This window comes from Alexandromys fortis, unplaced genomic scaffold (assembly GCF_014885135.2).
Source record: "Alexandromys fortis isolate MF-2015 unplaced genomic scaffold, M_Fortis_MF-2015_v1.1 scaffold_13, whole genome shotgun sequence".
Lineage (NCBI taxonomy): Eukaryota > Metazoa > Chordata > Mammalia > Rodentia > Cricetidae > Alexandromys > Alexandromys fortis.
This window is the reverse complement of record NW_026067908.1, coordinates 7,458,113-7,485,321: the sequence shown is the minus strand read 5'-3', so window position 1 is coordinate 7,485,321 and position 27,209 is coordinate 7,458,113. Positions and strand designations below refer to the sequence as shown.

Genomic DNA, 27,209 nt, shown 5'->3' with positions numbered 1-27,209 from the left:
AGTATGTGCATGAATGCACAGGTGTCCGTAGGGGCCAGCTGTGTTAGATTCCCTGGAGCCGGAGTTTCAGGATTTTTTTTATCCACTTGATGTGGGTGTGGGAACTGAACTTGGGTCCTCTGCAGAGCATGTAGACCCAACTTCCTAGTGCTTTTAATATCAATATCAATATAGCCCAAAATAGTGATTCTCAACCTTCCTAATGCTGTGACCCTTTACTACAGGTCCTCATGTTCTGGTGACCCCCAACCATAAAATTATTTCCATAATGGTAATTTTGCTATTATTATGAATTATAACGTAAATATCTGATACGCAGGATATTTGATAAGTGACTGTGGTGAACGGGAATGACCCACAGGTTAAGGACCACGGACCTGAAGGCTTTGGCTGGCCTCCCCTCTCTCTTATGTCTGTGTAGCTCCATCTCACACTGTGTTGAGTTTTCTCCTTAAGAGGTTTCCCCTACCAACTCTGCCTCTGCAGTTGCCATCCGAAAGGTGTTTGCAGGTACCCATCCCTATTTAAAGTAATACCTGGTGATTAAGCATTCAAATATACGGACCTCTGGGGCTATTCTCAAACCACTACAGAGGACACTTAGTTTTTAGGTAGTATTTTCTAATAACTTATAAAATAGCAGGTTTTCATATCTTCTTTTTTTAAAAGATATCCATAATTTTGTTTATCCTTCCTTCTTTTTCCCTTTTCTTCTATCTTCTTTCCCATTTCCTGCTTAGACCTACAAAGTGAGTTCCAGGATAGCCTGGGCTGAAGAGTGAGAGTCTCTCTCTTTGTAATATCATACACACACACACACACACACACACACACACACACACACACACACAGAGACTAATCAAATACTATTCTCCTTAAGGGATTGCTCCTTAAAATCCAGAAATTTGACACATAGGAATAACTTTAGAGAACATTAAATTCAATACTCACTTTTTTTAACCTTCAACTTTATTGATAGCTTCATGAACACACTAAGACAATAACCTTCAACTTTTATTGACTTGCTATGCTTTCAAAAAAGAGATATATCTACATACAATGCTCACTTTTTAATGAGAGAAGTTCCAGAACTCCACATGCTCAATGTGTTCCAGTCAAGTTTGAAACTTTAATAGTTATACGTTGAACCCAATACCGTTTCCTCTGGACTCCATTTCCAGGCTACAACCTGCATATGTTAACCTTACAATCTGTGTATATTAATCTTACGCGTTAGGCTGGTGCAAAGGGAGACATTCTTCAGTATCCGTGGGCTTTCCTTTGTTTCCCCAGTGTGTAGCACGCTGTCTCACGCACAGAAGATGACAGCTGTTGTGCGCTAACTGTGGGAAGGAAGAGGGGGAAAGAAATGTGTCTGTTGAGAAACCAGCTGCCTTTGGCTGAACCAGAGCCCACATGGAATCACACGCAGAAGACATGTCCAGTTCTCGAGTCTACAGAGCTCTAGAGATGCTTATGAATTTTTACCACGTGCTTATGAAAACAGGCATATATTGCAACAAAAATGACTTAACTAGAGAGAGTTGAAAGTACTTGGCAGTTCACAGTGCTTTGTTATTGTTGTTTGTGTGCTCTTTGGTTTCAGAAGAAAATAGTGAAGAAATGTATGAAGACATCTACAAAACAAAGAATAATGACCAAAAGCCAGAGTGAGTTTCTTTCCTAGGTTTAAGTTGTAGGCTAATTATGTTTCCTGTTTACCTAGTAAGCCTGGGTTTAAGGCGTAGCCCCTTCTCCCACGACCATCCTTGAAGGAAGATTATGTGGACTGGTGATAAGCTATTGAAATACTACATTGTCATTGGCAGCATATTCATCAGTGTGTGCAATCATACATCATAAGATTGAAGATTTATTGCTTTCTCCTTTGAGAAAAATATTCATTTTCAAGAGTAAAGAGCTTTTGCTTGTTAAGAAGTATTTGAGACAGGGGAAGCAAATAACAATAGAATTTGTCTTGACTTTATAATTGCTTTTCCAGGATCAAAGCAATAAATGTAACTTAGCTTTGGTCTTTGTGAGTTAGTCAGACCGACTCCGGGATTTGCAACTTACTCACTGGTATTGCAAATGATGTTTGTTCAAATGGTCAACATTGGCCAGTCTCACCTAAAGAGAGCAAGGTAAAGCAAAGAGCATAGTCACAGTGAGGAGTCTGGGAACTGAGGGCACAGTGATACTGGGCTGGTTATGTGGGTGAACTCCCTTTTGACTCCATCCTCCTAAGCCAAAAGGATGTTGAGAATTTCGGCATCAGCTGGCCCATCGGTACATTACCGCAGCTGTACACTCGGTTACTGGAGACTTTGTTAAGGACCAGAGATGGCAATTCCTGGAGCTGGCACTTCTCCAAGGTGTCCCTAGCCCCATTTGGAGTGAGTGTTTCCCCAAGTTATTTTCTCCTCGGAAAGGAAAATTTTACTTCATAATCTCTACAAAAATGAACACTATTTATAATTATTTATAATTACTCTCTCATATCAGGATCTCAGCAGACCTCACTCCTTATTGCTGAGGCCTTCCCTTGTCCTTCCTCAAGGGAGTCTCCTTTGGACGTGAGACTGGCGTTCTGGTCCTTGATAATCTACAGCACTCTGTCCCAATCCTCAAATGCCATGCTGTTTTATCTCCTCGTTCCTCTCAGTGTAGATGGAAGGGCAGCGCTGAGAAGACTGCAGCAGCTCTTCAGGAAAGAGAAGGGCGTATTCAGGATGAAGAAAGCCAAGTCGAGAGAAAACGTCAGGTAAGCAGTCCCTTTAGCCTTTCCTCCTGGCTATCACCAACACTGACTTGCAGACGGATGGTTGCTGTTTCCTATCCGAGTCTCAGCACCGGTGACAAGTGCGTCAGAGTCCACAACGATAAAGGCCCCAGCACATGACACCCTAAAAAACTCATGAGAAAAAAGTTACTGTATAGGCAAGCAAGATCCAGAATAAAAAGTCTGTAGCCGTCCTCAGCCCCTCATGTCGTAATCACGAATCATTATGTTAGTAGCTGTATCCTTTCGTGTCCTCTTGGCCACACGCTCTCCAGCAGTCTTCATGTCCTCTTGGCTCCACAATCTCCAGTGATCTTACATGTGTACACATCCATGTTTACTTTGCCTCTTTTGAAAGCAGCAATCCGGGTATCATGTGGGCGGGGAGAACCTGGTCTGCTGAATGGCCGGTGTATCTTAAAATCTCGGACTTAAGAGAGATCCGGTCCCCATGTAACCTCCACTATTAGTCTTAGGCTCCAAATTAACCAGCAGTGACAGAGACGGGATTTTCTTCCATTCATGCTCACGGGACCGTGCGTCCCTCGTGGGTGCAACGGAAGGGGACTAGACGATCTCTGGGGACAGGTCTCTGCACGATATCAACACAGACAGGTCTAGAGATGTACTAAAGAGTACTAGAAAATAATTTGCCAAGATCATCACCTGCACTGAGGCGGACTGAAACTATTCTCCTCTAAGGTTCTTCCCAATTACAAAGCCTTGGAATTTTGTGATTTTAAGTCCAGTCGTCTGCTAGAACTAGATCTCCTGAGAGATCCGATGGACAGGAGTGTGAGCACTATATCTTAGTCAGTCTGGACAGCAGAAGAGACTATGATTTGATTTTCTGTCTCCCTTCAGGACAGAAACTCTATCCAATCATCTTACTCGCCCAGCATAACGGCTCACGGATCCTAAAAAAAATACCTGTAGTTCTGAGTTTAAATTAAAGGCATCAAATAAATAGGTTTTTCTTTTTTTCTATATCTTTCCTTTCCCTTTTCTTATCACACATCTCTTTCCACATGACCTCTTAAGCAATGAGAGAAGAGGAGAAATAAATCTAGCTGGGCTACATGTCCTCTCCCACTGAGAAATTTGCCATCTTATGTTTCCACCGGACCTGGGTTTCTCTGGGGCCATCTTCCTTTTGCTTATAAAACACAGATGAGCTGCAGTCTGTGGAGTCCCCATGAATTAGTTCACCTGTACACTGTACACTGTTCTTTCTCTTCAATCCTCACACTCGTTCAGTAGATCTGACTATATCGTAGAAGATTCCAAGGCAGCCTGAGTGTTCTCATTAGCAAGCGGGTTACAGGCAGTCCACAGGAATGCAAGTGCTCATTTGGAATGGAGTAGAGCCAATCAGAACAGAGCTGCAAGGGTCTCTTCAGTACCATCTGGACTAGGGCACCTGCCGTCAGGATGGCATTTTGGATATATCTGATAATTGTGCATAACTTTGTTCCTTGACCTTTTTTGTCTTTTCTCCATTAGCAATGGATTTTCTATGTCACTGCCTGACTTAGGTAAGTAGCGTTTATTTGATGTTGTCCACTGATATTGTTGTCTTTAGGACTGGTGTGCTAGGGGGCAGCAGAAGAGCATTGGTAATCTTTCCTGCTTCCCCAGTGACAACTGGAGCCATTAGAATATCTTAAAACAATGGCACTTCCTGCTTTGGAGAGATGAGAAACATTTTTCTGGTGCTTCCATAAGCAGACGTTGATGTTTTTATAGGAGGCTCTAGGACCCACATCTGAGCGTTGTGATTGGGGTTTGTCCCCAAGACTCTGACTATGAATCTTAGACATTCTGTATTGGTCCGCATACCTCTGGTGGATTTGATAGCCAGATTAAAACATGGTGAACTGAGTATGGACATGCTGCAGGCTGCACACTAACTGAAAAGGAACAGGTTACTGGAACACTGTTTACTATGCTGTTAAAACAACGCTGTGTAAGTCACCACAATGGCTGACATAAAGGATATCATGTATTGACACGGCACTCGATACATGTCCAGTCCCCGGGATCTGTCAACAACAGAGAGCTGTGTGCCTTTTGTTCATTGTTTTAGGTTCACGGGCACTAGCAGGAAAGTTACTTCCGTTTGTAACTGTGACCTAGTGATTCAAGCATCTAGTTCAGAAGTATAAGCTGCCACACCAAATAACAAAGGTTACTACAGACATGATAAAACTGCAGCTCTCCCAGACAGTGTCATAAAAAAGTGTTAGAGGCAACTTGAAGTATGAATGCATCTTATAGATTACCCCTAATCCTCAAATCCACAAACCAAATTGCTCCAAAGTCTGAAACTTTATTACTACCATAATTGAAAAATTCTATACCTGACTTCATGTGACAGGTGTGTCTCATGGCAGGCACAGTAAACTACTGTATGAAACTACCATTGGGATATGTGTATTAAGTGTATATGGAACATTATACTAATTTCAAGATTATATTTGGCTGCTATATCCAAGATACTGTCTCTACATATCTCATTGTATATATGCAAACACTCTAAAATCCAAACAGATTTGATGTCTTAAATTTTCTTTCCTAAAGCACCAAAATAAGTGATATTGAACTCTACCCCCCCCAAAGCTTAAAGGTATTGAGATAAATTAGTAGAACTAAGAGTGACTGTGGATGATTGAACATGGATCGTGAGTATATCAGACTGTCCCAGACTTGTTCAGATGGCGAACCATCTGAAAATCATGGAATTCTATACTGCATGGCAGTGTGAACATTACGAGCTGGAAATGTCTCATTATGATTCTGTATTAACTCAGACTCAGTGTAATACAGTAATATTGCAAAGGGACAATTACTTCCAACCAATACAATTTTGTATGTGTTAGGAAGGCATCAGCAAAGACATTACCATCCCCGCCCCCACTGGATATTAAGAAAAGCCCTCTCAATATGTTAGCAATGTAAATTATTTTTCAGTTCCAGAAAATGGGGACAGCTTACCATTTTAACGAAATCAAGCTGATGTCATGCACATGCAGGTCAGGCGATCAGAGAGCACCCTGCTTTTTATTCCCTCTGTTGAATTTCTTCCCGCCTGTCTCTGTAATCAGATAACAGGCTTGAGGATGCATCTGGATAATCAGGTCATTGTGTATAATGTGGAAAGCTGGAGTGTATAAATCATACCTAACATAGGTATATTTTTTTTGGTCCTGTCTGTGCCCTAGGAATTGGGTCTCAGGACGTCATCATCTACGACGACGTGGACACAAGCGAGAAAGAATCAAAGTAAGACAGTTCACTTCACTGGTCATCTCTGCTTGCACCAGCCACTGCCTGGGGTTTGTTAAATATATTTACAAACCAGATCCTGGGAGACTGGACAGACATTTCCTAAGAGAAAACAATAAACACCCCCACACACAGAGGCATCCCAACAGTGGTACAGAGCCAAAGGCATAGGAGCTTCAGGGTAGTTTTGTTTCTAATCTTTGAGTCTGGAGACTTGGAATTGTCAACACGTTTAACTACTAATCTTTTGTGTACACTGCAAAATACAGGGTAGCCCGGGCTGTTTGACAGAACCGTTTCCAAGGTCTAAGTCACTGTCACCTGTAGGAAGGAAGCCATTCTTACCTCAGTGCCCCTTACGGCTTCTTCCTTCCCATCTCCACCAAGCAGCCGGTGATGGCGGTCTTTCATTTTCATCTACCTGTCCCTTCTCACTCTATTTGGACTTGTGCTGGGGTCTTGGTAAACTCACTAATAATCCTTTGTCAAACCCAAGAGACATTCTTGAGATCATACCATACTTGGATTTTCCTACAGTGCTTTAACATTTTGGTTATGCCATCCTTAAAGGGGAAAAGGGTCCTGCTCTCCCTGTTTCCAGGTAACGATTTCATGTTCCTCCTCTTGGCTCCTTAAGCTTTATGGAAGTTCTGGGTCAGCCATCCACACCTAGCGTGTTGTATGTTCTTCGGATGTCCTGTAACAGCTCTATTCTCCCTTCGTACGCTTCTTGCTTTTCCTTTTTGCAGGAGAAGGATTGATGCCAGGTTTTGTGTATGCTAAGCGAGCATCCTGCACAGCCTCGTCCTTTATTTAGTTATTTCATTTTCAGGGTTTTGCTAAGTTGTCCGAGCTGGCCTTGGACCTGGGATCTTGCTGCCTGTGATTCCCCAGTCTTCACCTTGTATGTCTTTTACTGTTCTCTCACTTATATCCAAGATTCAATTATAACCAAGACATCAACATTTATATTTTAAGGTCAGATATTTTTCTGAGTTCCAGTAATCCTGCAACGCAACACTATCTAAGCTCAGGAGGTCTGTAATAATGCAGAATACCAATTTTTCTTGTCCAAACTTCTCTTCTAATCTCTGTTAGTTAGAAACACAGTCATCCTTATGCTATATCCCCGAGCTCCTCCAATCTCCTGCCCGCCCTTCCAAGTCCTTGTTTTAATGTTTTTCGAGTGTTCTCACTTCTTCCCCCACCACACAGCCACAATTCCCACTTTTGCTTCTAGGATTCCTGCAAAAGTCCCCGAGTCGCCATTTCTCTTCCATTTCAGCTTTGTTTTTCTGAAGTCTCAAAGCTACAAATATAGTCACCAGCTTTGAACCCTCAGCAGTTATGCATCATTCTCAAAATGAAGTTCTCACTGCCCCAGGCGCCCCCTCGGCCTCCCCCACGCTCTCTCCATTCTACATCACTGGGAGGCTCTTGAACTCCAAAACCGCCGAACATTTCAAACCTTCGAGTGTTCAAACATCATTAATTCATTCAACAAATACTGATTATGTACTCTATGCCAGATATTGGGCATAAAGCAATTCAGACAAGATAGAATGCCTAGGTTTTTGGGTGTGTGTGTGTGGTGATTTTTGTTCAGTAATGGACATGCAAGCCTATAGTTCTGTGTTTGCAGTTGGTTGTGCTGGACCGGAATATTTGAGAGTAGACATAGGTGTGTGGAAAGCACTCTACTCAGCCCTTGTTTTACTTGGGCTTTTGACAAATTGCTCGAGGTTGCCTTGGACTTCTGCCTTCACCTCCCAAGCTGCTCAGGTTACAGGTATGATACCCCAGGCATGATGGCATCTTTTTTTTTTTTTTTGAAGTGTTCCCTTATCCATACCTAAGACTTCGATTATAGTCATGATAGACATATCAAAATTTATATTTTAAGGTCAGTTTTTTTCTGAGTCATAGTAAGCGTGGAGACATTTTTGATATTAGCTTAGGTTTTATCTAATTGTGTTAGGCACCCCCTTTTAATTAGACCATTATCCTTAGAATTGCAAGAATCCATTTTCTTAACTGTTTTCTCTTAGTCTCAGAACTCTGTGGTCCTACACCTGTGGCTTTCAGATCTTTCAGTCATGTGGCCTGACTCAAAAATGTACTGTGTTAAGTTGGGCTTGTTATAGAACTGTTCAGAATAATCTGGACTCTCAAGATGGTAGTTTTAGTGTCTGCTGGAGTGTTGGCATCTATACTGAAGCAGTGAAACATCATTGTAATGTTTGACAAGTGGAGGCTGGGGGCAAGAGGAGAGATGAGATACAGAGGCTGCAGGTTGGTGGACAACCACATGCATGGAACACACTGTGTTTGCAAAGTTTCTGGAATAAGTGTGTTAGTGCGTGCTTTTAATCCCAGCACTCTAGAGGCAGAGGTAGGAGGGTTTCCATGAGTCTGAGGCCAGTCTGATCTATACAGTGAGTCCCAGGCCAGTCAGGACTACATAGTAAGACTCTGTCTGAAAAAGAAAATCAAAAGAAAGTTTGTTGGAGCAAAAGGCATACGATCAGAAAAGAAGCCAATGTAGCATGACAGGAGATTAGAAGGCAGGAAATTTTTAGATAACAGACCTGTCATACCAAGTTAAAAGAATGAAACCCTTTCCTTGAAAAATAAGTTGTTTGTAAAATTAAGTTATAAAGTACAATAAAGCCAACCCTGTCCCCATAACCATGCGCATACCCCTCGCCTGCTCACTGGCCTCGCCCAGGGTGAGTGCCTTCCCTGTTCAAGACAAAAACAGATTTATCGAATTAGATGACAAAAATTCTGTTTCATTATAAAAATGATTTCATCCTTTATATAGAATTCTGAGCCTGATTTTTCTCAGATCCACTGTTTTGCTACCATAATTCATTTTTCCTGCTCTTTAAGACTGTGCACGTGTGTGTCACATGAACTCATCTATTCTCTTGTCGGTCGGTACTTTGCTCCTGAGTGACTTTGTGATCAGCACTTCTACAGACGTAGACTGATGCATCCTGTCTGCACTTGGAAGGGGGATACAGACCACACGTGGAGTATAAACTCACAAGTGCCAGCCTGGCACATAAGGGTTCGCATTGACTCCCATGTTAGCACACGGAACAGAGAGAAGACATTTTTGTTAGTATCACACCGTTATAGTAACCGGCATTCCTAACAAGCTTCAGCATCGGTCCTCACACTCACGTCCTTCTCCTATGGAGTCTGTTGTATCTTTTGATTGCTTTTCTCTTGGGTTGCTGGTAGTTTTCTTCATCTTAGGTTTTAAAACAATGAGTTTGGACGCAGCTATTTTCCCACATTCCTGTCAGTTCCCACAGTATCTTCTCCAACTGTTGATTAGCCTTTTCAAGTTCATTTCTAATCTTCCAAAGAATAGGATTTTAAATTCTTAATATATTTTAAACTTTCATTTTTTTTACTATTGCTTTTTATATCTTCTAAAGAACTTTCTCCTAGCTCATCTGACATTTTCCTATACTCTTCTAAAAGTTATAGCTTTGCCTTTTAAACTTTGTCCTTAGATGCACCTGAACTGATTTTGTTTCTTCTTGGCTTTTGAGACAGGTTTCTTTGTGGATCCCTGGCTGTCCTGGCACCAGTTAGCTCTATAGACCAGACTGGCCTTGAACTCCTAGACCTTGAATCCCCCTGCCTCTACTTATGCCTCTCAAGTACTGGGTTTAAAGGCATGTGCCACCATTGCCCTGCAGTAGAGGCTTCCCTGACCCCGAATCGAACCCAGGCCTTGGTAGTGAGACTGCTGAATCCTAACCACTAGACCACCAGGGAGCATCAAGTATCTTTAGAATTTTGTGTTTACAATGAAGGGATAACCAGTTGTTTTCTTCTGTATGGATAAATGTCCTTTGCATGATTCCCCATCAATGCCATTTTGTCACACCAAGGTTCTCAGCACCTGAAGGTCTGTTTCCAGGCTCTCTGTTGTCTTCCATGGTTGCTTCTGTCCTAGCTGCAGTGTGAACAGAGCTGCATTTTCCAGTTCTTCTTCCTTTCTGCTGCTCTAAAACATTTAAAGACTGGGATATATTGCCTTAGTAGAGAGAATAAGCTTGGATATGGGTGCTTGCCCTGCTTGCTCCCTTTTGTACTCACGCTATAGCTCCTTTTAAATGGTTTCACACACAGCGCATGCTAAACCCCGTTCTGTGCCTAGGATTGTGCACAACTTGTAGTAGACCCAGGTGGACTATGTCCGAGTCCCACCTTCTGTGGGCAGAGTAGAGGCAGACAACTGAGCACACGTGCAGCAGTTAGAAAAGAAGTGATGGCGAAAGCCTTCTTCCAGGCTCCAAAGGTGGTAAAACTGAGGAGGAGGTCTCCACCAAGTCCTGATGGCCTTGCACCTTCTCAGTCACACCTTCATTGCCTGAAAGGGGCTAAATCCTTCCTCTCCTGATGAACCCTGTGACCCGAATCTGAAGGAAAGGTGGTCTTGGTAGCAGAGGAGTAGCAAGTTCAAGGCCTACCTAGGCCACATAGTTTGAGGTTTGGGATACACTTAAGTCACAAAGTGCTTACTTTGTACATTCAAGCCCTGAGTCCAGTTCCCAAGACTGCATACTCTGAAGGGAATCATAACAAAACGTCCATGAAAATGTGAAGCTTCTCAGACATGTACCTTTGTGTTTATAGTCTTCCCAGGGCAGCTATTGAAGTATTTAGGCATGTCAGCACTATAGACATCTGGATGGTTGGTAGAAGTAGATTCTCTTTTGTTTTTCCTTTTTTCTTTCTTTCTCGTATCAATGATGGAAAACCCAGTAACTTAGAGAAGAGGCATTTTGGAGTAGTTGGAGTAGTAGCATGGTGAAAGACTATGGACTCTGGAGTCATAAATGTGCACCCATGTTGGGCAGCACAACCTCTTCTGCCACCATGGCAAGTTGTCCAGCTCTCTGGTCATCCCTTTCCCTTCTTTGGAGAACTTAGAGTGGCCAGAGGTTTAGCAAGTAGTCATATGAAAATGGAGTGAGTTATCTTACATAAAATGAGCAGTAGGAAACTTAATAGATGCTCAAATATTTCCAACCATTCTATAATATCTGCTTTTCCGTGCATGTTTTTTTTAAAACACATATCACATCATGAACTGGGATCCACATGGTAGAAAACAAGGTCTTGTCACCTTATTTAATATTACACTTTCCAAACCTATCTATGTCCCCACAAATTTCATTTTTATTTACACCTAAAATTATATTTTAGAAAAACAACTGTTTTTAATTGTGTGCATGTGAGGGTAGTAAATGTTTACTACACTAGTTCAATCTTAATTTACTTGATCAAAACATTTTTCTCCTCAGAGATGAAGATAAGCTAAAAACTTGGAAGCCTAAGTTTTTGACATCAAAGGGGAATAAAGGGGAAAAGGGCAGCAGCAATGGATCCAAAAGGTAAGGCCACAGTGAACTCCCAACTTTGCAGCTCAGTTTCCACCTCTTACTAGTCTGATCTTAGGCAAGTCCTTGAGTCTGATTTTCTGGTTCCTTGTCTGCAGTGAGAACTAGCAGCACTAGCTTCACAGTACAACTGAGAGGATTAAGAAAGACAAAGGTATAAAAACACGGCTCCTTCCATTCATCTCAATCTCCTTCCTACTCTCCACTGATGAGAAACAAGAAAGCATGGGAGGTAGCCCTTAGCAAACAAAGATGGCCTTTCAGTCTTCCTGTCTTTGTGGCCACAGCAGCATTCCTCCAGAAGGACAGAGCTTGACTAGAACACCAATTAGGACTGACCGACGTGGGTTAGTTGTGACCGCAGTTAGGGTTAGAATGGAATCGAAATCTTTCAGCTTGGGATCTAACCGCCATTCGTGTGATCTGGACTACACTGGCAGCTTCGGAAGGGTCTGTGCGCTATGTCATCCGTGCTTACTTAGCTATATTCTCCTCTTCCCATTTGCTGTGCATGAGGTAGGATGGGGGACTTTGACAGACTTCTTGGGGGAATCTTTAGTAAATAGCGTGTGGTTTGCCTCTATCAGGAAACCAATGGTTTTCCTAGGGTATCTCAGAAGTCAGACATTTGTCCACAGCAAATGGAAACAGCTCGTAGTGACAAAGGCAGCCCCTCCCGTAAGTTTATTTTTTCCCAGTTTGGAAAGAGGTATTCAGACTGGAAAAGATGATATTTTTTCTTTTTCACATTAAATATCGTAACTGTTTACATAGCATTGCAAAAGAAAAATCAAGGAAATGCAATGTCAGGAAGGAACATTTCTGACCCCTTTTCCAACAGTTTCATCTGTCATAAATTCCATCTTTTTGGGAAACAATTTTCCAGTACTTTTTTTCTTAAGCTGACTTAATAAACTTCTCAATTTGAATATGCAATTATGAGGCTATCATTGTCTATGAAGGGCAATGGATCAATTCTTGGGTTCTTTTATAATGGTTTCTAGAACAGCTTATTCTTCCAATAAGTACTAAGTGTTTTCTGTATTAATACATCACCTACTCCTCCACGAGACACGTTATTTCTCTTTTCCCACTGCTCCCCTTGCCACAACAGTCTCTCTATACCAAACTGATCTCAATTCATGTTTGCTTGCTATCAAGAATACTGTTAAAGATATAGCTCAGTGATAGAATGTTCCTTCAGTATAGATCTTCAGCACTGGGAAACAAACACATATGTTTGTATAAAATGGAAAATAATTGTATTACCATTTTCAGTAATTATGAAAATCTGCTTTAGTAGAGGAGCGTGTTGGGACAGATGAAATGTCATACTATATATATAGTATGTAAAATTATACATATACAAAATACTGAGTTTATGCTGAGACAGGATGACTTCAGAGACTCACAAATTTAGAACTTTTGGTATGCTATACTTTACCTTACCCATGTCATTTCTTGCCAGTTTTTCTCCCAGAAATTTCTTCAGAACTAAGAAGCACAACTTAGAAAAGAATAGAATGGAAAAAGAAGAAAAACTTTTCAGAGAAAGATTTCAGGTATGTTCTCTTCTGAGAGTGAAAATTAACAGACAATTAGAAAGTTCTACTCTTAAAGGTTCCGTTAGTTTGCTGTGTCTCAGCTATGCAAAGATAAAGATATGATCTTTGACTGATAAGTTCCTATATTGGCATGCCTTTGGACCCTGCTATTCCACCCGGTAAAGCCTCAGAGATGTGGTTCACAGCTCTAGTCAGATCTCACTCCCCAGCACATGTGTGCAATGCGGATGAGAAAAGACCCTTTCGTACTTCAGCGCCCAGTGTACAGCTGGATGTGCTGCATTTGAGCAACAGCCTAGTGAGTGAACGAGTGAATCAGCATGTCAAGCTCCCATCCTTCCTTCAGTGCTCCCAAGTTGGCCCGGTCCTTCCTGATCCTATGTGCTGCCAAAGTGAGAACTTTGAACTCAGTAAACATTTCAAACACCATCCCAGTGCTAGACGTGGATTAAGAGAGACAAATTCTGTCAGTCAGGGCTCTACTAGAAATGTTTCTAGATAGTTTCTTCAAGTCATGGCCACAGGTAATCTTTGTTTCCTCTCCTCAGAGTCTGTCTCTGCTCTTTCTGCTTTGGCAACAAACTGCTCATGATTCTGTTTCTAAAAGAGCTTGCACCTCTACCTCACCTTGCATCTCCTTCCTCCAGGCACCGACTTGGTCCACTCCACATCTGACATCCCCCTGCTCCTTTCTCCATCTGGTGTGTTCACTTATCAAGACCCAGTTGAGGCATCTTCTCATTCCAGAAAGACCTGCTCAAACTTCTGCTTAAAGAAATTGCTCTTCTGATAACCTAAATACCAACTTCCGGTACAGTTCATCATACTAAACTGGGAGCTTCTAGGGGACAGAGACCACCTCATGCTCACATCCATGTGCACAGCTGAGAACCACTACCTCACACTTCATGAACATCCCAAATGTTTGGAAAGTGAACTAAAAATAAGACAGACCATACATAAATACATTAACTGCGAATACAATCTGCTTGGCCAAAGCTGATAAGTTGTTATCTGAAATCACCACACACTAGGATGTTATTTGATTAGATCGAAAACGACAGTATAGCAATCTCTAGTTGAAAAGATCCCTATAATCTACCAAGGCTTTCTCCCTTGGCCTTGACTGCCCTAAATGAGACAGAAACCCAGTCTCCTCTGTATGTCTATGAGTCTATTCCTAATTAGCTGAGATGGACTTCCAGTTAGCTTTAGAAAAATAATGCCAATTCAATCCAGCTCAAATTAAAAATACTCTGTCTTTCACTGTTGACAGGACTTGAGGGTGCAAAGGTGAGGAACATTCGTTTTAAGTTTCTTTTTAAAAGGCAGTGTGTTTACTGGATTCTCCAATAGGAAATAGTACAGAGTCAGCAGTAAGCTGTTCTTGGCCGTCACAAAGATATCAGAGGTTGTTGGCAGCTGAGTATTTCAAGTAGAAAACAAAAAAGAGCACTCACATGAGCAAAGGCCTGGCCTGAAGAGATGGGAGCATGGTGTGTTTACAAAGCACCCTGGAGCTTCCTGAGGTTTCAGTAAGGACACAGACTAAGGGACAAGGAATGACAGTATGCAAAGGACCCTGAATATCAAGCCAAAAAGATGTGGACCTCATCCTGAAGGCAACCTACTTAAGCTTTGTTTATGAAACCACTGAGGATTCCTGGAGAGAGGAAGAGAAGTTAGAGGTTTGCGAGGGTAACAGGTGGCGCTAGTAGTTGGAGACGACCTTACACATTATCCTAATCTGCTAAAGGAAACACCAGTGACCAAAGCTACCTATCCGAGTTTTTGTTTTCCTGATCAGTGCAGGAGAAGGTGAAGTATCCATAGGCCAGCTCATCGGGAAGCAATCCTGTGGGTTCACAACTACTTCCCGCCAGGGACTGCTCCTTCACAAATGCCTGTCCTTCAGCATACACACTCATTTCCCCACATACCTGACTACCACCATTTTAGTACATGGTTCTCTGAAAAGGTGAGGATGGAGCGTCATCCTGAAACAGGAAGCTAACTCTACAGCTTTGTTTAAATGTTTCCTCTCCTGAGTTAGGAGGTAGCTTTGTTACTGTTTCAGCATACCTGGAGTTAGGGTATGTTCATGACCACCAGGACTTGTTCAATTATGCATCGGTGGATGTGAAAACAGCTTTAAAATGTAATCACATTAGACAAATGTTTTGGCCTAGATTTTACTATTATTTTAAAGAACTTTCACTATAATACCCCATGATTTGTTTTGTTAGTATCTAGCATCCTGTATTTTAAGGTTACTCTATTGTATCTTCCATTAATTCTGGTATAACCATGCAAGCATGAACTTACTATAATAATTTCTCATTTTAGTATGGTAAAGAGATTGTGGTCATTAACAGAGCAGTAGCATGCTCTAGTAATTCACGAAATGGAATATTTGATCTGCCAATAACTCCTGGAGAACAGCTGGAAGTCATCGACACCACTGAACAAAACCTAGTGATATGTCGCAATTCCAAAGGCAAATGTGAGTTCATGTTGAACTGTTTTCTAATATTAAAGAATTTTCTCTAGAAATCTCAGGTTAGTAATGTGAGCTTTGTTTCTACAGATGGATATGTGCTCATTGAACACCTACACTTCAAGTAAGTTGTTTAATTTTATATTCAGTCATGAGTCCAGGTATACTAGTCTTAAAGGAACTTCTGAGTTTATTTGAAATCAGCTATGCAGTTGGGCATGGTGGCATAGGTCTTTAAACCCAGCACTCGGGAATCAGGCGGACTTAGAGGACTACACAGAGAAACCCTGTCCCCAGTAAACTGAAACTGAACCATGCAGCACTATCGGGAGCCGCATCAGACGAAGCTGCATCACTGGCCTTGAATGCACTCGGCAAACTGTTTACAAATGGGCTCTGCATAACAGTTTTTAAAAATCATCTGCAATCTCCTAATGGTTCCATTGACCATCTAGTTCATACGCTTGCATGTTCTCTTTTCTATCCCAGGCATCAGGGCTGACCCCATTAGGAAGATCTGCATAAGGCAGGACGTGCCCAAGTCCCACAGCACACTTCCAGTTCCCGTGTCAAAAAGAGATGGGCCGTGGAGACTTCTGTCAGAAACTCAGAAGAAAACCCTCAACATGTCAGTGTTGGTTTTACTTTGAAAAAGTTTGTCTTTCAATGTCGATTTTACTGCTGGTTTGAGAGAATGAGAAACAGAATGTTGGTGCGCGAGCACTTGCCTAGTGAGCCATAGCCCAAATTAGACATCTTGCCGTATGGTGCCGGCGAGCTATGCAGATGGTGTAGTCAACTTCTAGTGTTAGGACACATCTACATTTCATATGAATTCTAAGGAATAAATAATGCAACCATGTTACTTTAAACAAACAAACAAAAACCAACCTGAGCCATAATTATTTGTTTGTTTTTAAACCAAAGTAAAAGAATGGAAGATAAATACTACTGAAGGGAAGTTTGCTGAAAAAAAATATTCTTTTCTAAATTCAACCAGAAGTATTTTTTAGAAGAGTTTGAGCATATTTAACAAAAATGGGAAGACATATATATGCTGTATCATGTTAAAACGTCATACTGCCTAAAATAGGGAAAATTATTAGCTTGTCTGTGCCCAAAACGTCCAAATGTATTTCATTTACATGACAGTACATAGAAACTGCAGAGCTGTAAATAACATTCTGATTCTACCTGATATGCACTGTATGTTAATAAATTCTACATGTGCTTTCAACTGTTAAACTGTAAGCTCATTTCCTAATTTTCTAGAGGACCCAAGTTCAGTTCCCAGCACCCACATGCAGTAGCTTACAGTACCTGTTACTCCAAATGAAATGCCCTCCTCTGGCCTCCAGGGCACCTGCAAACACGTATGAAGAGTCTTCCCATCTCCTTAAGCAGCAGGCACGATGGAAGTAGTTTTTTTCTGGCAGCCTCATCCGTTCTACTTCAAAGCTAATTTTTTTAAGTATCTATGTTCTTCCATCTTCCCCTACATGGTCCAGATGGCGCTCACCAATAAAAGCCATGTTCACTCTAGAACTCATGAATCAGAGGTATTTATAGAGGTCAACGCTTAGAGAATAAAACAGGTAGTGAGCACTATACGTGGACTGAGTGGCTGACAGGCTGAGGAAGGTGTTACTGTGAAAGTGGCACTGATGTGTGGGATAATCTTTTGTGCACTGTGAAGACGTGCTGCTCTTGCTTGTTTAATAAAGAGCTTAAATGGCCAACAGTAGGAAGGAAGAGAGCTCTAGAATAAAGAAGGCGGAGTCACCAGGAGACTGGGGAGAAGCAAAGTGAACTTGCTGTGCTGAAGAAAGGTACCGAGCCAAACATTGATAAGAAATATGGGTAAATTTAAGTTGGAAGAGCTAGTCAGTTAACAAGCCTAAACTATCGAGTATTTATAATTAATAATAAAACTCTATGTAGTTATTTGGGAACTGGCTGCTATAAGTAAAGTTTGATCTTGAAATAACACAAACTAGGAAAATCTATATTCTTCCTGGGGACTGTGAATAAATTCAGGCAAATGGTATGCAGTAGGCCTGGTGGGAAATGGCAGAAACGGCTTCCGTTAAAGACTGGGGACCCATTCAAGGATTAGGTTAAGAGGAAATGCCAGTGTTTGGGGGGGATTTATGGTTAATAGGGCTATAGATTATGAGATAAAAAAAAGACTTCTTTGCAATATTCATCAGGGGGAGTTCACAAGGCCCCTCGCCTAGATGAGCTACAGGAAATTAATGGCTTCTGAGAGAGAGAGACTCCATCTTCTACAGGAACAGGCTCCATGATAGGGTATGCAAGCCCAAGGAGTCAGCTCTAAACACATGTACATAGGAAGAACACTAACTGGGCTCAGTACCGTGTGTGTGTGTGTGTGTGTGAGAGAGAGAGAGAGAGAGAGAGATTACAGAAGAGCTCATGAACTGGGATAGGGGTAGCAGAAATGATACAATTACAGTACTCACATTCAGAATTCTCAAAAAAAAAAAAAAAAAACCCTTAAGAAAATACACGGCTCATGTTTGTTGCATTTGGAAATAAGCCTCCACAGGAAAAGACAAATATGGCCTTAGCACGTCATCACAAGGAAACGGAACCAGAAACAAGCAGGTACATCCACTGGTGCCTGACACATTAGACTCAAAACAGAAGTCAGTCCCAAGAGGTCACCAAGGTCACTTCACTTTGATCACAGGAGCAAGTCTAAGCATGCACTCGGCAAACAGTGCAAACAGTGCGCCTAGTTTCACTAAACAGAGGCAGCTGGATAGAGAGGCCTATGGTGACTGCAGCACCCTGCTCTCACCAGCAGTCAAACGGACATAGCAGCAAGCAAACTTCAATTAACAGACATCTGCATACTGTTTCATCTGCAGAGTACACATTTTCAGCAGCCTAAAAATGGACCACATTTTTAACACAAAGCAAGTCCTAATAAATTTTAAAATGTATGAAGGAATTCTAGGATTCTACATGAACACAGTGACTAAAACTAGAAATGAGAGTGTATAACTCATGAAAATACAGCTATTGAGCAGAGTGGGACATTAAAGAAAAGAGGGAGATTTCAGGATGTTTAGACCCAAATGCCAGCACCTGTGCTACGTTCTGAACTCTTTCTACAGTGGAAACAGTATGGTTATAAAACTGAAAATGTAGCCTGAGCCGTCAGTCCCACCACTCACCTCAGAGTCGGCTTGAGTGCGCCACGGTTTGGGCCATATCGTCGTCACTCCAGAAGGCAGTGCACATTGGCCAAGGCTTTCCCTTGCCAATCACCCTGGAGGTCAACGTGTGCAGCCAAGGCTTTCCCTTCCACTCCCCATCACCCATAGTCATTGCTCTCACCAAGGCTTCAGCCAGGTCCACAGTCCTGCTGTCACCTGAGCAAAGCCAAATCGCTGCAGCCACTCGCCTGTCATTTCTAGTCTCCACGGTGGATTTCATGTCGCTGCAGCTTTGGACATGAAGGACACACCTCCGCTGCTGGGAACCAAACGTGGGCTAGAAACATGGGTTAAAAGTTATTTCTCTTTTGTTTGTTCTGCTTTATTGGCTAGTGCATGTTCTCTGCATCTTTGGTTTTGTTAATATTTTAGTAGTTTACTTTTTCATATACCTACTCATAATCTTGTATATTATTAACTCACTGTGTTTTAACCTGTGTCACCAGAACGGGGCTCAACAGTTACACACACTGGCTGTTCTTCCAGAGGCCCCGACTTTGATTCTCATCACCCACATGGAAGCTCACAACTATCTGTATCTCCAGTCCCAGGGTACACATGGATAAGTGTATTAGTTCCTTTTCTGTTGCTAGGAAAACAAAACAAAAACATGTCTAAGGTAACTTATAGTCAACCTTCAAATAACCCAACATGACCATTTAAAACAATGTCTCACTCCTGGTACAACTTCTGTACCAGTTACTTCTCTGTTGTTGATAAAACAAAATGACCATTCCATCATGATGAAGAGGCATAGCAGCTAGCAGTAGGCATGGCTGCACAAGGAGAAAGTTGAGTTCGCACCTTGAACTGTGAGCATGAAGTGGAAAATATAAACTGGAAGTGGGCCAAGCTAAATCTCAAAGCCTGAACCCCATGACATACTTCCTCAGTGATCAGAGCCTGGAACCCCGTGACATACTTCCTCAGTGATCAGAGCCTGGAACCCCGTGACATACTTCCTCAGCGATCAGAGCCTGGAACCCCGTGACATACTTCCTCAGCGATCAGCGCCTGGAACCCCGTGACATACTTCCTCAGCAAGTCCAATCTTAAACTTCTCCAAACAGTGCCACCAACTGAGGAACGAGGGTTCACATATCTGAACCTATGGAGAACCGTCTCATTCAAGCCACTATAATAAGCGAATGAAAATGTAATTGATGGTAAAAGTTTATAACTAGCTGAAGCCCCTTGGCTTCCAAATGGCCATCAAACAATGAAGATGTTCACCAAGATAAATGATCGTAAGGACAGAAATCACATGATCATTTCAGTAGATGCAGAAGAGACTTGACAAAATTTAACGTGTTTTCATAATAAAAGTCTTGAAGTATTTAGGAACAGAACATTCCGCAAAATAATAAAGATTATATATGACAAACCTATTAACAACAGTATACTAAACAAGAGAAACTTGAGACCATTTCTTGTAAAGTGTGGAATAAAAAGGTATCCACATTTTCTACTCATATTCAAAACAGCTTTTCTGAAATCTTGGCCAGAGCAGTTAGAGAAGAGAAAGATATACCAGGAATAAAAATAAGGAAGGAAGAAATCAAATTAACTGTTTCAAGCTGACATTCTATAATTTAATATTCTCTATTAAAAGCCCTTATAGAGTGTATCAAAAAACTCAGTTAATAAGAATTTTCAGTAAGTTGCAGCATACAAATCCACATACAAAAGCAGCCGCTTTCTTACATAGCAGCAATGAGATTGCAGAAAAGGAATTAGGAAAAAATTCCCTATTTACAGTAGCTCCAGGTGGGGGGCAAAGCTGTACCCAGCAACAACCTAAGCAAGGGCGTGGACAGCTTCTACAAGAGGTCTTTAAGGCAATGATAGAAAATGCTAGATATTAGATCTTCTGGGCTCCTGGGATGGAAGAATACCGCACAAGTGCTTGTATTACTATAAGTAATCTAGAGCGTCAATGCAATTCCCATCAAAATTCTGATGGCATTCTTCACAGAGCTAGGAAAAAAAAAAATACAAGAATTCATACGGAGCACAAATAGCCATCTAAGTCTGAAGAGAGAACACAGCGACAGACATCATCACACTGCTTGGTTTTCAAACACGCTACAGAGCTATTAGGGCACACGCAGCCTGGTAACCGCAGGAAACAGACATAGGCTGGTGGGGCAGAATAGTGGCTCCAGAAATAAACCCAATCACTGTGACCACCTAATTTTTGACAAAGGTTTTAAAAACATGGAGATGGGAGAAAAAGACCAGCCTATTCAAAAAAAAAAAAAAAAAAAAAAAAAACGGTGAGGGGAAAACCGGTTGTCTAACTGCAGATCCACATCATTGCACCCTGTACAAAAAGCAATTTAAGTGATCAAAGTTTTAATATAAAACCTAAAATACTGAATATGCTAGAGGAAAACACTTCGAAATATAGGTTATAGGAAAACTTTCAAAACAGAGCTCGATGACAAGGAACACCCCCCTCCCCCGAAAATTAACACATGGAATTGTGTGAAATTAAATTTTTTTCTGCATAGTAAAACAAGCTATCACACAGGGTAAACAGTCCACAGAATAGGATTTTTGTCACTTGTGCGCCACATAAGGAGCTAATATCCAGAACTGAAAAAGAACTGTAAAAATTAGACTGAAAAATCAAAACCAACTAACACAAAAGCTAGTGAACAGTTAGTTCTCAAAAGAAACACAAATAGGTAGTGTTATTTTTATTTCTTAAAGGAAATGATGTTTATAAATGCACAGGCCACAGACCTGACAGGATTTTTATGTGTCATTTGATACTTAAGTGAAAAATAGAAGTACCTTTTAAATATATATTTTGCTAGGTCCACTTTATGGCTAAGTATAAACTAATTCTAAGAAAACTCCTAGATCATCTACTCAATTTATTCCAGGAATAATCACTGGAAATTTACCAATAAGGTTTTTTTTTTAAATGTTCAACAACCCTAGCCATCAAGGTAATACAAATTACTACTTTGGCATACCATCTCCTATCGGTCAGAATGGCTATGATAAAAACAAAACAAAACAAATAAACAAATAAAAAGCCCCCACAGGACACCACCAAACACTGCTGAAAATGTGGAAAAGAGAAACTCTTATTCATTGCTGGTGGGTGTGCAAACTAGTTCAGTCATTATGGAAATCGGTGTGGAAGTCTCTCAAAAAAATTAAATGCAGGTCCCAGATGTCCCACTCCTGGGCATATACCCAAAGGCCTCCATGTCCTACCCACGGAGATAGGAGTACATCCATGTATATTGCTGCGCAATCCACAACAGCAAAGAAAAGGAACCAGCTTAGCTGCTCATCAATTGATGAATAATGAAATGTGCATACAAACAAGGGAATTTTAGTCATCTAGAAATAAAAATGAAATTTACAGAAAAAAAAATAGATGGGCTGAAAAGTACTATATTAAGAGGAGTGACCCAAACTAAAAAAGACAAAACTTCATGTTCTCTATCATATGAAGATCTTAGCTCCTAATGTCTATGAGTGAAGCCTTAAAAAAGCCAAACTAAACAAAAACAAACAAATGAACTGACAACAAAAACAGGGAAGGAATTAAAAGAGGGTAAAATGAAATGCTGAATGTAGACAAAGGAAAGCTGACAGGAGCTGGGTCGGGAGGACACGGTAGGGGAGATGGAAGGAGCAGGAGGAGAATCAACTAAAATTTTGTTTGAAAATGTTGCGATGATAACTAAGATTTGTATGGTAATTAAAAAGAGAAATCATTATAACATATACCAAAGAAATTCAGATTATTAGAACATACTTTGACAGCAACCTGGAAAGTCTAAAGGAGTGATACATTCCTTACAGCTATAGCCTACCACCATGAAACCAAGAAGAAAAACAACTTAAACAGATACATGACAGACAAGCAATGAGGCCAAAGTAATAAGAATCTTTCGAATCCACACACCACAGGCTCCAAAGGATTCCTTACTGAATTCTCCTAGGTTTTTAAATAATACCTGTGCTCTTCAAACCATACCAGAAAGGAAAAAGAGAAGAATGCTATCAAATTCATTTTATGAAGCCAATACTACCCTGACACAAAACCAGACACTGGCAAATCAAATTCAGTATATATAAAAAAGACAGTTCACTATGATGAAATTTATTTAATTCCATGGTTCATTAAGTATGCAAATCAGTAAGTGTAATACATCATTACATAAATTAGAGTCAAGGACAGAAACCATATAAACATATTAATCAATGCAGAATTTGACAAAGCTCCACATTCCCTATATACAACACTCTGAAAGAACTAAGAATAGGTGAAGCATATACCAACAATAAAGGGCATATACATCAAACCTATAGCCAATATTATACTAGATGAGAAAAACAGCATTTCCTCTAAAACCAAGACCACAATAAGGGGACCACTTTCATGACTCTTACTCAATACAGTCCTCAAAATTTTAGCCAGAGCAATAAGGCAAGAGAAAGAAATTAAAGTCCTACAAATGGGAAAGGAAGAGTTAAAGTGCCCCAGTTTGCAGATAACATGACCTTGTGCTTAAAAGACTTTCAACAGTGAGGTGGCTCAGAGGGTAAGGACACTTGTTGCCAAGGCTGACATGGATCTCCAGGAGACACGGTGGGAGGCAAGAACCCACACCAGCAAGTTGTCTTCTGACTCCCACACATATTAAAGAAAGAAGAAGTGTAAAATATGAAAAAGACTAAACAGTCCATCAAAACCTCTTAGAACTGAAAATTGCCCTCGTCAAAATATTAGAATATAAAATCAACATGTAAAGGACCAATAAACTTCCTCTATAACAATAACAAGCATGCTGAGAAAAAATCAAGGAAATAACCTTATTTACTAGAAATGCAAAAAAAAAAAAGCAAAATATGGGCTGGAGAGATGGCTCAGCCGTTAAGAACACTGGGTGCTCTCCAGGTTCAATTCCCAATACCCATATGACAGCTCACAATTGTCTGTAACTCCAGTTCCAGTGGCACCAACACCCTCATACAGTCATACATGCAGGCAAAACACCAGTGTTCATAAAGTCTTTTATAAAAAAGCAAAACATATTGGTGAAAACCTAACAAAGGAAATAAAAGAATTTTTCAATGAAATTTTAAACACCTAAGGAAAAAACTGAAAATGACACTAGAAGATGGAAATACTTCCACGCTCATGAATTGCCAGAATTCACACTGTTACCACCTATCTGATTTTAAAAAGGATGCCTGAAACAGTGATTGGTGAAAATGCCACTGCTTCAACAAATGGTACTACGAAAAAGCTGGATAGCAACCAGGAAAAGAATGAGAATTAATCCATCTGTCTCACTCTAAAAAAGAGAGAGTCAAAGAGAGAGAGAGAGAGAGAGCCAGAGAGAGAGAGAGAGAGATTGAAACTATAGGCACAGGGGGCTGTGTTAAGAGCACAGGCTGCTCTTCCTGAGTTCAGTTCCCAGCAACCACATGGTGGCTCACAATCGTGTGTAATGAGATCTGGTGCCCTCTTCTGGCCTATAGGCATACATGCAAGTAGAACACTGTATACATGATAAATAAAATCTTTATAAAAATATATAACACCTCTGGGGCTAGAGAGATTGTTCAGTGATTAAGAGCACTGGCTGCTCTTTCAGAAGACCCAGGTTCGATTCCCAGCACTCACATGGAAGCTCACAACTGTTTGTAACTCCAGAGTCTTACTCAGAATTCCAGTGGGTCACAGCCCTCAACAAGCGCCCATTTGTCTGCACCACCCCACACTGTACAATGCGGTCATATACACAGCCTGGGGCTCCTCAAGGCACCCTCTTTCCTGCCACAGGCCCGTGGGACACGCTGTCCTCAGTGGCTGGGATATATTTCTCACTCCCTCCATTACTTGAGCTGTGTTGTACGTACTTCCTTATGGCATGGTGGCCATCACTTTCATCAGAACAGCCATGTCTGCTCACCTCAAGATTGGGCTTGTAGATTGTTGACATTCTTTCCCAGAAGGAGGGGGTGGGAAAAGGAGGAACTGGGCCCTCACTCGTAATTCAGCAACTTTCTCCCACACCCCCATAACTATTGTGTGTAATTCTGCCCTAATTACATGTGGTCAAAGCAGATGTTATACTTATGTGAAAAAAAATCTACAAAATCAATCACAATGAATAAATATCAGCAAAGTATTTGTATTTTAAAAGTAAAAAGAGGGTCTGCGGTCATCACTTAGGTGGTAGACTGCTTGTCTTGCATGCATGGGACTTGGGCTTAATATCCACCATGGCATAAACTGGGAATAATGGTACATGCCTCTAATCCCAACACTTGGGAAGTAAACACAGGAGGATCAGGTGTTTAAGGTAAAAGTGGGTTACATGAGACCTTGTCTCCAAAAAATCAAGAGGGAAGGAGAAAGAACAGAAATGGGAAAGGAGAGGAGGTTGAGGAGGAGGAAGCAATGCTCCCAGTAGTACCTGTAACAATCACTAACAGTACATTTATAGCAGCGGTGTGGCGGTGCTCGAAGACGTGTGTTCAGTCACCTGAGGAAACCCAAGTACACCCATGGCTCTTCCAAGGAGTACAACAACAAATCTGTACCCCTTACAACTGGGGCAATTTGTTATCAAGCAGAACACTTAGGTATGGCTCAGGTTGAAAATACAGTGTACATGACAAAGACAAAAATGTACAGCAATGGCCTCAAATCCCCAGTGAGTCAGAAGCAAGTTCTTTCTGAGAAAGCTTTCTCAGGAATGACCAGCTGAAACACAGAATATTAGCTTAGAGACTGGACAGAAACAAAAAGAGCTTTCAAATTAACCAGATTTTAATTTGATTTTGTGGAAAATGTGGACACGCAGTCAAGCCACTTTCTCTTGTGTGTGTTGCCAATGAGTTCCATACAGTGCAAACATTAATTAGACAGAACCTGCAAATATGAAATGCTTTGAAATTCACTAATCTTTTCAACATGGTTACTGAAGAAAAATCTTTCCCACCGATCATTTAACTCACAAAAATGCATTAATAAATAAAACTGAAATTAGAATCTATAGTTATTTAAGCAAAATCACTGCGAGTCTGTTGTCTTCTGTTCTGAAACCAACTGTAAAAAGTAGTCCCATTTCAATGATTTAACAGTGTTTTCAAATAGAGACATACTCTAGCCCTGCACTAAGGATTAACACACCATGGGACTATTTTACAGGTTCCTGAAAAACAAATCAAGTAATTACTATCCAGTAATACGTTATAACCATACACATCATCTAGTGTCTGTCAACATTCAATTTTATTGTTTACACTCAAAAAACACTGTATAGAAGTGAAACGTGATAAAAACACAACCATTGCCCCCAAAATAATATCAAAATACTATCCTTCAAGGTCATAGTTCATAACAACTTCACAATCAACACTCAAAACAGTACAACCATGGTATTTGTGAACAGTCTTGACAGAAAGCTGTGTTTTGGTACATTAAGGCAGCTTCAGTCAACATTCTGAATAATAATATTTACTAAAACAAAAGACAGTTTTGATATTTAGATATTTGGGGTTTCCAGGAAATTTTAAGCATCTTACAATAAGAACACTATAATTTATGGAACTGTGTCTTAAACATTCTTAGCACTATGCTCTTATTACATAGGACACCTAAAAACGAGATACTCATCCTGTCGGTATCAAGGTTGTCTAGTAAAAAAAGCCAGGACTGAGGCTGAATGTGTGACTATAAACCCCACTTCCAGGTTTCCAAACAGCTTCTCACACACATCTGTGAGGTAGGTTATTATCCACATTTCGTACAAGAGAGAACTACACAGGGTCACATAGCTGTGCTGAGATAGGAGCAAACAGGGAATTCGATTTCAATTAGACTCGGTCTTCAACTCTGCATTTCTTTCTTTTATATACTTTAAAACAAAGATTGCTAGTAATTGAATTCATTTTTAAAAGCACAAGAAAGTAGCCAAATGTCTGCCCAGGTGGCTTTTAAAAGTGATATAAATGAAACAGAAACTCTATTCAGTGAAGAACTTCTAGTGGTGATGGTGTGAGGTTTGGTCAAGTGGAACTGAAGAGGCAGAAGCAAACCATGTGACTCTTTGTGGGGCAGCTCACAGGGAAACAGAAAACTCAAAAGAAAATGGAGTTTGATTGTGTGTTTGCTTTAATATGCTTTTTCTATGCAGTTATTTGAGAAGGCACCAGGAACTGTTTCTTTCTTTGTGTAGACTGTAGGTCTATGTCTCTTCCATTTTTGGAAAATGTTTTCCATCTAGAAAAATGGGCTTCATTTGGTAACAAATATTATTTACAAGAGACTTTTAGCTGTGAAAATGCACATTCAGATTAATAAGAGAAAAATAAAAATGCAATTCTTCTTTCCTAGGAGGCTTCTGTTTTCCTTAAAACTTTAAC

The 27,209-nt window shown here is 40.8% G+C and overlaps 1 protein-coding gene across 4 annotated transcripts in view; it reads left to right on the top strand.

The window, feature by feature from the left end:
* The window catches only part of Fyb2 (FYN binding protein 2), a 106,381-nt gene extending 89,589 nt beyond the window's left edge, over positions 1 to 16,792 (top strand). For 2 of the 4 annotated variants that reach the window (XM_050136339.1, XM_050136338.1), the window contains exons 12-20: positions 1,607 to 1,670; positions 2,666 to 2,764; positions 4,286 to 4,317; positions 6,004 to 6,064; positions 11,398 to 11,487; positions 12,962 to 13,055; positions 15,405 to 15,561; positions 15,646 to 15,679; positions 16,045 to 16,792. In XM_050136339.1, coding sequence (XP_049992296.1) covers positions 1,607 to 1,670; positions 2,666 to 2,764; positions 4,286 to 4,317; positions 6,004 to 6,064; positions 11,398 to 11,487; positions 12,962 to 13,055; positions 15,405 to 15,561; positions 15,646 to 15,679; positions 16,045 to 16,057 — 644 coding nt within the window. In that variant the 3' untranslated portion in view covers positions 16,058 to 16,792. Of the gene's footprint in view, positions 1 to 1,606; positions 1,671 to 2,665; positions 2,765 to 4,285; positions 4,318 to 6,003; positions 6,065 to 11,397; positions 11,488 to 12,961; positions 13,056 to 13,705; positions 13,870 to 15,404; positions 15,562 to 15,645; positions 15,680 to 16,044 lie in introns of those variants that run through there. The other 2 variants (XM_050136341.1, XM_050136342.1) reach the window with 2 other exon arrangements.
* The last annotated feature ends 10,417 nt before the right edge of the window (positions 16,793 to 27,209 follow it).